Raw genomic sequence first — 11,523 nt, forward strand, 5'->3', positions numbered from 1 at the left:
TGCAGGTGGCTCGGCCAAAGCCGAGCCACCTGCAGGTGGCTCGGCCAAGGCCGAGCCACCTGTGGGTGGCTCGGCCAAGAGCCGAGCCACCCACAGGTGGCTAGGCTCAGAACTGTGCAAATGCACAGTTCTGAGTGCCTATAAATAGGCCAAGGCATTGTTCATTTCAGAGGTTGGATTTTGGGAGGGTCGAAGCTCTGCCGGATTGGAATCTGAGATCTAAAAAAGATTGGAGCTTTAGAAGATTGAAGACTTGGACTTTGAGATCCGGTTCTCGGCGATCATCCACGCCAAACAAGGCAAGTGTTCGAGAGGGACCGGATCTGAGATCTACACGATTTTCCTCCGGATCTAAGCTTGGTTCTTAGATCCCGAGAAGAGTCTCGAATTCGCTTGGTCGATTTCGACACTTGGGCTACTATTTCCTTGGTGAATTAGTACCCCACCCGGCTATTATTTCCTTCGTGAGATAATACCCGTCATATCGTGTAGATCCGACCGGATCGAGATCACGCGGTGGTCCACGGCAAATAACCCCGGCGCAGGCAAAGAACCCACACAAAGCGAGTGACCGCAAAACAGGAGCTCGCGATTCGTTCGACATAAAAGGAAATAAATTGTAATCTTTCTTTTTTTGTATTTTGATTTTCATTGTAACCGGATCTTATAAAAAGACCGGATCTTTGTAACGCATAAAGTTGTTAACTAAGATGGCAATGATATCAATGAAGAAAGCAACGATTTTTCCCGCGAACAGCGGCCTGTTGGCTTCATTGAAGAAGGAAAGGAAGAGATAGTGCGCAAGCTCAAGAAGAGCTTATATGGCTTGAACAGGCTCTGAGACAGTGGTATAAGAAGTTTGATAATTTCATGCAAAACAATAGCTACAGAAGATGCAATTCAGATCATTGCTGTTATTTCAAAAGGTTTGAGTCCAGCTTCATTATCTTGTTATTATATGTTGATGACATATTGGTAGCAGGACCGTATTTAGAAGATATAATTAGTTTGAAGAAGCAGCTAGCAAAGGAATTTGTAATAAAGGATCTGGGTGCAGTAAAGCAGATTCTAGGGATACGAATCAGTAGGGATGAAGCTGAAGGGATATTGAGATTGAGCCAAGCAGAATACATTGAGAAGGTACTTCAGAGGTTCAATATACAGGATGCTAAAGTTGTTAGCACGCCCTTTGGAAGTCAGTTCAAGTTATCTGAGGAGCAATCGCCTAAGACAGATGCAGATACAGAGCATATGAGCAAGGTGCCATATTCTTCGGTCATTGGGAGTCTCATGTACGCGATGGTTTGCACGAGGCCGGACATCGCCAATGCAGTGAAAGTTGTGAGCAGGTTTGCAAGCAATCCAGGGAAGCAGCATTGGGAGGCCGTGAAGTGAATGTTGCGGTACTTGAGGGGAACAAAAAAAAAGCCACTATGTTTCAGGAGGAAGGAGTTGATGCTGTAGGGATACGTGAATGCGGACTTTGCCGATGATCATGATACGAGGTGAAGCACCACGGGGTATGTTTATACTTTAGCGTCGACAGCAGTGAGCTGGGTCTCACGTCTACAGAAGATTATGACTTTGTCTACAACCGAGGCTGAGTATGTCATGGTGACTGAAGCAAGTAAGGAGATGATCTGGTTGAACATGTGTTTGGAAGAGTTGGATCTGAAGCAAGGGAGAGAAGTTCTTTATTGTGATATCCAGAGCGCTATACATCTTGCCAAGAACCCAATATATCATACCAGAATAAAGCATATCAATGTAAAATACCATTTTATACGCACGCTAGTTAAAGACAAAAAGTTACATTTTATAAAGATTTTGGAGAGTCAAAATCCGGCGGACATGTTGACGAAGACAGTCACCAATGAGAAACTAGAGTTATGCGCAACTTCAGTTGGCCTTCACAAGTAGAAGACGAAGGCGGAGCCACACTACGAGGATCGGCGAGATCGTTGGGATATTGTTGATTGAAGAAAGAATTTTCCGCGAGGGAAAGATACATGCGAAGAAGGGGAGAGTCCGGGTGAACTCACTACAGGGACTTTGGTCTCCAAGTCGGAGATTATTAGTCTAAAGTATAGACCCAAAGTTGAGATAAGAGTTGGAATCAAAATAACAAAGAAAACAGGTAGACAGATCCACGGTCGACCGCGAGTCTTCTGCGGTCGACCGCGAACAGGCACAGGGGCTCAAGAGGAGCTGGATTCGAAGGTGGTCGACCGTGGCGGTCGACCGTACAAGTCTCTGTAATTGGTTTTGGTCTTGGGTTTTGGTTCGGTCGACCACCGTGGTCGACCAGGATACCTGAGCGGTCGACTGTCACGGTCGATCGCGACGCAGTCAGCCAGTTTCGTAAACTGTTTTGGATTCTGTTTCTACCAGGACTCTATATATACCTTCAAACGATTTTTAGGGTTTGTAAGAGCACGAAAAAGAGAGTTTTTGAGTACAAAAAGAGAGAGAATCTCAGAGAGATTAAACCCTAGTTTGAGAGCTTGTATTTCTTCTTTAATTAATAAAGAAATTGTGTAGAATCTCAGAGAGATTAAACCCTAGTTTGAGAGCTTGTATTTCTTCTTTAATTAATAAAGAAATTGTGTGGTGTGGCTCCCGAGGTTTCTTCTTTAATTAATAAAGAAATTGTGTGGTGTGGCTCCCGAGGACGTAGGCACGTTGCCGAACCTCATTAAATCTGCGTGTTCATCTCCTTTACTCTTTTACAATGTCAGATCTTTATTTGTGGTGAATTTCCAACTTTCCTAATTTTAACACAAGGTCCGGAAGGGCAAGGATTCGATTAATTGTTTCGAATCCCCAACAAAAGTGCCTTTAGAAATGATTACGGGAGATCCAAATAAGCATGGAAAGGGATAATTTAGTTGCTCATGAAGATGCTTTGGTCATGGAAATAAATTCTCTTTTAGAAAAAGAGAAGATACTATGGAAACAACACTTGTGCGTTGAAGAAATGGCGAGTATAGCAACGAAGACCGTAGGAAAAAAACCAGGAGACATTCTGGCAGTTTCGCGGTCGACCGCGGAAGATGCGGCAGTTAACCGTAAACATGCACACAACTGAGAAAAATCTCTAGATTTTTCACGGTCGACCGTGATGTGTTTTGCAGTCGACCGGCCAAACCCTGTAGGGGTTTTTAGTCTCGGTTGTTAGATCCGGTCAACCGTGCGTGGTTCTGCGGTAGACCACGAGTCCAGTCTGCAGTTGAGTTTGGTTTTCTGACTCGTTTCATTCTGAGTTAATATCTAATCTTAATCCTAATTAATTAGGGTTAAGCAAGGACGTTTTGAATAATTTTTGAGAGGGGATTGCTGCATCCAATTGTGGGAGAGGTGTAAAAGATCTAGAGGCTTTGTTTTAGGCTTTATTTGGTGAGATTTGTAATCCTATTTGTATTCTCTTAATTTTTAATAGTAAGAACTCCCCCTCCTTGCCTCGTGGACGTAGGCAACTTACCGAACCACGTAAAATTTGTTTGTCTTATTATTGTATTAAGTTTGGCTTATTGATTGTGATTTATCTTATTCTTGTTCGTGTGGTTTCGAGCTTCCGACGCACACAACAAGTGGTATAAGAGCTTCAGGTTTGGCTTGAGGCTTGTTCAAAGGATTCGGTAAAGAATTCCTATTTTAAGAGTTAGATCGACAACATGGGAGAAGCAAGCACATTAGATTTGTCTCTTAAGAAGGCGATACAGAGTCTGAACATCAATAACACGAACATTAATATTTCAAAATTTGACGGCAAGATCAATTTTTATTTGTGGAGGTGTCAGGTGATGGACGCGTTGGATGCACAAAATTTAGAGGAGACTCTTGAGTTATAAGAGAAACTCGCTAATATGGAGGATAAGGTTTGGAAGAAGATGAATAGTAGGGCTTGTGAAGTTATTCGGTCATGCTTGATACCAGATCTTATTTATGACATGATGAATGAGATGTTGGCGAAGAGAACGTGGGAAACACTTAATGAGAAATATCTTACGAAGAGCATTGAGAATCGGCTTCACTTGAAGAAGAGGTTTTAACAGTTTAAGATAAAGATGGGAGTTTCCATTAGGGAGTATGTAAATAATTTTACGAAGCTACTTTCAGATATGGCCAATATGGACATCATGGTTGAGGATGAAGACAATGCGATGCTACTTTTGTGTTCGTTGCTCGAGTATAATTATGGAATGTTCGTTCTCACTATAATCAATGGAAGAACTACTGTTAGCTACAAGGAGGTGACCTCAGTGTTGGTGAATTATGAGTTGAGGAAGAGTGATGGCGAACCCTCCGAGAAGGCATCGGAAGATGCATTAGCAGTTCGAGGCCGTAGTGTTGGGCCCTTTTGTTTTAATGATGATTTACAAAATAATTTACATTTAATATTATTTGTCTAGTATTTGTGTTTTGTATCTATTCTAGCAAACAATATGTTAGAGGATGGATGGAATCGAATATTCACGATCATATCCAATGGAGGTTGGCGGAATAGGGGAGTGAAGCCATGCAATTCAAGTTGAAGATCCAAGCTCAAGCTTCATCCGTAAAGTTTACCAAGTTGAGCTACATCGAAGATCAAGATTACTTGGGTAATTTAGTCTTAGGTTTATATTATGTATGTTAGATACTTTAAGCTCATATTATTCACATACACGTATTTGTTGATTTTATCAAAATATAGGTGTTTTTGATAAAATATTATTTTATTAGTTTATAGACTTCAACATCACTTTATACATAGTTTATCAAGTCTATAAAAACATTTCACAAAGTTTTAAAAGTTTGTTAAGTCAAATGTCAAAAACATGTATGTTTAGTTTTCATGTTTTTGAACATATTTGAAAAATAAAGAGTTTTCACATTTGGGAGGTGATTTTTAAAAACCAGTTTTTGTAACATGTGTATTATTATGTCTATAATCATTTTCCAAAGTTTTATATTTTTTAGAATTTGTTTGTTATTTTTAAAATCAGTTTAAAAATTAGATTTCTGCTTTAAACAGGTTATATACTTGTTATCAATCGACTGATGAAAGTGCCTGTAGTTGTCAAAAGTTTTTGTTTTTTTTGGTCGACTGACCAGTCGACTGATGGTCCATTAATCGACTAATAAAGGTCGTCAGTCGACTGATGAGCTGGAAAATGCCTCTAACGGTCAGCTAATCAGTCGACTGATGAAAGCCGTCAGTCGATTAATATTATAACGGCTAATTTTTTTAGCCTTTTCCTGTTTTGGTTTTTTGGTCCTTTTGCTAGGTTTTCTTGATCTTTAGGGTTCCCTATATATACCCCCTCATACCAGCTCTGTTTTTATCTAAGAAAATTGTTTATACAAGTTTAAAAGGGTTTAACAAGAGCAAAGAGGATATTATCCTTTGGTGTTTGAGCATTCACTTTTCTCCCTCTCTCTTGTTATCATTAGAGAAGTTTTCCTAAACTCTATTTCTAGCTATTTATTGTTTTGTTCATAATTTCCATAAGCTAGATTTAAATTGAGTTTAGTTTGATTTTGTTTTATCAAATGTCATTGTTACACACACCCACTTGAGCTTATAGTATTTCATACATAGTGTAATTAGGGTTTTAAGAGATTGTAACTTTGAGTCATGCTAAATTGAGTTCTCACATTGTTTAGAGAACAATCATTTGTTGAGTGTCTAAATTGTGAGGTTCACTTTGAAATACACTAGTACACCAAGAGGAGTGTGTGGTGAGAGACGGTGTCATCCCAAGAGGAGTGAAGTAGGTGGTAATACCTAGAGAGAGGTTATAATTCCTAATACTTGAGGGAGACACGGGCTAGAGACCAATACTTGAGGTGGTAGTTAGTGTAGTTACATTGTGAGTGATTATGAACGTTGATCGGTGAGCGTTGAAAACCGATATTGTATAGTGTAAACGCTATTCAGGTGAGCGTAGAAAACCCGGTTGTGATAGTGGAGGATCTCTTTGAGGTGAGGAGCGGAGACATAGGTCGTAAGAACCGAACTCTATGAACATATCATTTGTTTGTGATTGCATTGGCGCACTTATATTTATGTTCATATCTTGTATTGCCTTTGTATATTGCTTATTGTTTATATTGTCCACTACCTAGTTTAGATTGTTTACCCTTGTGTTACTTGTATATCCTTGCACATATATTGTTCATATCTTATTTGCTACGATATATTTGTTAATAAGTTTAAGTTGGCATAAATTGGATTAGATTAGCATAAACCCTATTCACCCCCCTCTAGGGTTCTTTCCTAGTGGCATTAGGGTGCTTTCACGTAGTCCAAACCACCGCCATGTAAACCGCTCAAAATCAAAGAATAGAGGTGTCTATAAGAGTGTTGTGGTAAAAATCAATGTCGGTATTATAAAGAATAAGGACATTAGAAGATTGATTATCCAAAGTGGAAGGAAAAAGCCGGGAAGAATAAGGGGAAAGCTGTACAAGCTTCAGAAGTGAATGTTGTAAAAGGTGTTGGCGAACATTCAGATTCAGATTCTTTGGGTTATTGTGTCCTGTACTACCGTTGGTTTGCTATGCTGACTCTACGGAGTGGATGTTGAATTCAGGAACCACATATCATATTTGCTCGAGGAGGGAGTGGTTCTCCAGCTTTGAGGAGCTGGAAAGAGGGGATGTCGTGGTTATGGGTAATGACCACGTATGCTCTATTGGTGGTATTGGTTCAGTTCGGATCAGGATGCATGACAGTGTGGTGAGGGAGTTGAAAAAAGTTAGGTTCTTTCCGCAGTTGACGAAAAACATCATTTCTCTTGGTACTTTGGAGGCAGCTGGTTATCGGGTGACCTTAGAGAATACTACCGAGAAGGTCACGAAGGGTTCTATGGTGGTGATGCGAGAAGTCAGGTAAAACTTTCTATACTACTTGAAGGGAAAGACAATTACAGGGGGTCTGACAGCTTCTATCATTACAGAGGAGGACATTACCACTTTATGGTACATGAGATCAGGACACACAAGTGATAAGTCCCTGCAGTCATTGGCAAAACATAGGCTTTTGAAAGGTGCTAAGACCTACAAGATGGAGTTGTGTGAGCATTGTATACTTGGAAAGAAGACTAGAGTGAAGTTCGGCACCGCTATTCACAACACCCAAGATATATTAGATTACGTTCACACAGATGTTTGGGGCCCTTCCAAAAACACATCACTTTGTGGGGCTAACTATTTTGTTACTTTCATTAATGACTATTCTAGAAGAAATTGGGTATACCCTATGAAGCATAAACATGAGATCCTGGATATTTTTGTCGAGTGGAAGAAGAAAGTGGAGCTGCAGACAGGTAGAAAGGTAAAGACTCTACGTTCAGATAATAGTGGAGAGTATAAAAGTGATCCGTTTCTGTAGTTTTGCTGGGATCACGACATTAGGTGACACTTCACAGTTAGAGAGACACTGCAACAGAACGGGGTGGCTAAGAGATTGAACCGTACCTTGCTGGAGAAGGTACGATGTATGATAACATAGAGTGGATTGCCTAGATCATTTTGGGCCGAGGCATTGGTATATGCGAGCCATCTCATTAATAAGTTTCCATGTACTACGATACAGGGAAAGACTCCTTTGGAGCGTTAGTCTGGTTCGATATCTAGTGACTATGATTCATTTCGGATATTTGGTTGTCCTGCTTATTATCATGTTAGTGATAGTAAATTAAATCCGAGGGCGAGGAAGGCAGTCTTTGTGAGATTTAGAGATGGAGTTAAAGGCTTCAAGTTTTGGGATCCACAGGACAAGAAGATAGTTATTAGTAGGGATATCACATTTGATAAGGGGTACATGATAAGGCCTCAAGTTCCTTAGTAGGTGGAGGAAGACCAATTTTGAGAGATATCGCAACAGGTGGAGAATGATGTAACTCCACCTACTCTAGATAGCATTGTATCCATTGAGGCTCCTACAGAGATGACACTGGAAGGAGATGGGATGATAGCCGGGAAGATAGAGGATACAGTGGATTGTGAGACTCAGGAGCAGGGTCATGTTCAGAAGTTTATTGCAGCGAATAGACCTAGAAGGGTGATTCGTCGGCCAGCTAGATATAATGATATCATGATCGCATATGCATTATCAGTAGAGGTCATTGATGATATGGTTCCATCCACATTCAGGGAGCCAGAGTCTAGTCCCGATTCGATAAGGTGGAGGGAAGTTATGGAAGAGGAAATGCGATCTCTTCAGAAGAATGACACTTGGGAACTTGTAAAACTACCTAAGGATAAGAAAGCTATTGAGTACAAGTGGGTATATGCGATGAAGGAGGGATATTCTATTGGGGATATTAGGTACCAAGCCAGATTGGTTGCCAAGCGATATGCACAGCTTGAGGGCATTGATTACAATAAGGTATTTTCACATATTGTGAAGCATTCGTCGATTTGGATTTTATTGGTATTGGTGGCACAAGTAGATTTGGATTTGGTCCAGATGGATGTGAAGATAGCCTTTCTATATGGAGATTTAGATAAGGATATCTACATGACATAACCCTTAGGATTTAAAGCTGCAGGAAAAGAAGATTTGGTGTGCAAGCTATGAAAGTCTCTTTATGGATTTAAGCAATCACCGTGACAGTGGTACAAGAGATTTGAATCCTTTGTGATTGGCCATGGGTACACGAGGAGTCCATATGAGCCATGTGTTTACATGCACAAGCTACATGATGGTGAGCATATATATTTGCTTTTATATGTTGACGATATGCTTATTACTTCCAGGAACTCTTCGGCTATTAGAAAGTTGAAAGAGGAGCTGTCATACAAGTTCGAGATGAAGGATCTTGGAGAAGCAAAGAAGATATTAGGTATGGAGATCAAGAGAGACAAGATGAATGGGAGATTGAAGTTTACAAAGAGGAGTTACTTGCAGAAGATGTTAAAGAAATTCAGCTTTGATGGTAATGCAAAAGCAGTTAGCACTCCATTGGCTCCCTACTTCAAGCTTTTAGCTAATATGTCACCTGTTTCTATTGAGGATAGAGATTACATGTCGAATGTTCCATATGCGAGTGCAGTGGGTAGCTTGATGTATGCGATGGTGTGTACGAGGTCAGATTTATCACAGGCTGTGAGCATGGTATCGAGGTACATGCACGACCCCGGGAAGGATAATTAGGAGGCCGTGAAGGAGATTCTAACGTATGTTAGAGGCAACATGGATGTTGGATTGATTTTCTGAAAGAGTGAGAAGAATGGGCAAGATTGTATTAGTTACATGGATTTAGACTATGCGGGGGATCTTGACAAGCTTCGGTCTACTTCAGGATATGTGTTTACATTGGCAAGAGCACCGGTATATTAGAGATGTACACTTAAGTCTATAGTGGCTCTCTCTACTATAGAGGAAAAGTATATGACGGTGATTGAAGCTGTTAAGGAGGCTTTGTGGTTGCGTGGACTGTTGGAAGACTTGGGGATTGTACAGGAGACCCTTCAGATATATTGTGATAGTATGTCAGCTATCTATTTGGTGAAGAACCAGGTTTATCATGCACACACGAAGCACATTGATGTCAAATTCCATTTTGTTCATGACGTATTGGATGATGGAGATGTCATATTGGAGAAGATCCACACGAAGGACAAACATACGGATATGTTGACCAAAGTTGTTTCAGGTGTGAAATTTGGTCATTTTTTGAAGCTATTGAACATTCTTTAGTTTTAAGGGCCTTTGGAGGTCATTTGGGTGAACTACGTTTGGCTTGATTCCTTAGGTAAGAGGATACGTAGGCAGTCTTGTTTTATACAGCCAGTTGGATTCGTTGATTTCGATGGGGGGAGTGTTTGAGCTCTTATTTAGGTTCTCAACTTGTTGTGGATTGAGTCCGTTGAAGTGGGTTATTTTCACTTCGTCCTAGACACAACAAGTGGGACATTTGGATATTTTTTTGTCGGTTCAGTTTTGGTGGAAACATTCGCCGAGGTGGAGAATTGAAGAAATGGTGGGCACAATGATGAAGACCGCAGGAAAAACAACAGGAGACATTCTAGCAGTTTTGCGGTCGATCGCAGATGACGCGACGGTCGACCGTAAACGTGCATATGACTCATAACAGTCTCTGGAGTTTTCGTAGTCGACCGTGATGAGTTCTGCGGTCGACCGGCCAAACCCTGTAGTGGTTTTTAGTCTCGATCATTGGATCCCATCGACCGCATGTGGTTCTATGGTTGACCACAAGTCGGGTCTGCAGTTGAGTTTGATTTTTTGACCCGTTTCATTCTTAGTTGATATATAATCTTAATCCTAATTAATTAGGGTTAAGTAAGGATGTTTTGATCAGTCTTTGAGAGGGGATTGCTGCATCCAATTGTGGGAGAGTTATAAGAGATCTAGAGGCTTTGTTTTAGGGTTTATTTGGTGAGATTTGTAACCCTATTTGTATTCTCTTGATTTCTAATAGTAAGAACTCTCCCCTCCTTGTCCTGTGGACGTAGAAAACTTGCCGAACCACATAAAATTCATTTGTCTTGCTGTGGTATTGTGTTTGACTTATTGATTGTGATTTATTTCGTTCTTGTTCGTGTGGTTTCGAGCTTCTACCACACACAACATGCGTATCATGGCTCTAGGAGGGTGATCATAATACTCGATTTTTCCATGCAAGAGCTTCTCATAGACGAAGGAAAAATACTCTAAAGTTCTTTAAAGGAGAAGAAAAGAGGATATGATGGGGGGGGGAGGGGATGAATAGGATTGCTACAAAATTTTGACTAAACTTAGATATGTAGCGGAAATAATATGTGAAAAACTAAAAGCAAACCAACAGAGGAACACACAAGATTTTATAGTGGTTCAGATCAAAATCCTACGTCCACACTTCCTTCTCACAAAGGGTCTTTTTCACTATGACTGGAGTTGTCCTAAATCATAACTCGATTCAGTAGGCTTTACAAATAGGATTCTGAAATTTATCTGAAACCAGTCGAGATACCCAACTCCTCACAGTAACCATAAGAAACCTAGCCCTAGTTAGCCACCCTCAATTCACCTGGCTTAAATACACCAACCTTTAATTACTCTGGCTTGAGTACGCCGTCAAACTCACAAGTTTGAAATATAAAACTAACCCAAAATTAATTAAAACACAATTAAAAAGATCTTATAGCTATTGGAATAAATTGCTCGCCAAAACGTTGATGTTAAATATCCATGAAGAAGTGGTATTGCAGTTCAACGCATATGGCACTTCCTCTCGCTGAAACAATTCTCTGATATTGAGAGTGATGAGAAGAAGTTGATCGAGGCTCAAGAGGTTATTCTTGAATAAAAACTCTCACAAAACCCAGAATTGATCTCTCCTTTTTCTTCGTTCTCTTCATTGTTTATATGATCTCTATCTCCTCTTCAATAGACCTTGATAGAACAGGAAAGAGATACCCAAATTAGAGTCCAACTTGGAGATCATACGGATTGATGAATGATTGAGATTAAATCTAAAATTTTGCCAAAACCCATGGCAACTATTGATACTTGATCACGATTATCAATGA

The 11,523-nt window shown here is 40.2% G+C and overlaps 1 protein-coding gene across 1 annotated transcript in view; it reads left to right on the forward strand.

Annotated features, from left to right (window-relative positions):
- Nucleotides 1–11,300, forward strand: part of LOC109847750 (glycine-rich RNA-binding protein 3, mitochondrial-like) — a 32,492-nt gene extending 21,192 nt beyond the window's left edge. Inside the window, exons 2-7 of the mRNA XM_020416983.1 lie at nt 6,801–6,876; nt 7,874–7,991; nt 8,106–8,316; nt 8,749–8,834; nt 8,943–9,047; nt 11,203–11,300. Of these exons, the coding sequence (XP_020272572.1) occupies nt 6,801–6,876; nt 7,874–7,991; nt 8,106–8,316; nt 8,749–8,834; nt 8,943–9,047; nt 11,203–11,300 (694 nt within the window). The remainder of the gene's footprint in view (nt 1–6,800; nt 6,877–7,873; nt 7,992–8,105; nt 8,317–8,748; nt 8,835–8,942; nt 9,048–11,202) is intronic.

This window comes from Asparagus officinalis, chromosome 7, assembly GCF_001876935.1.
Source record: "Asparagus officinalis chromosome 7, Aspof.V1, whole genome shotgun sequence".
Classification (NCBI taxonomy): Eukaryota; Viridiplantae; Streptophyta; class Magnoliopsida; order Asparagales; family Asparagaceae; genus Asparagus; species Asparagus officinalis.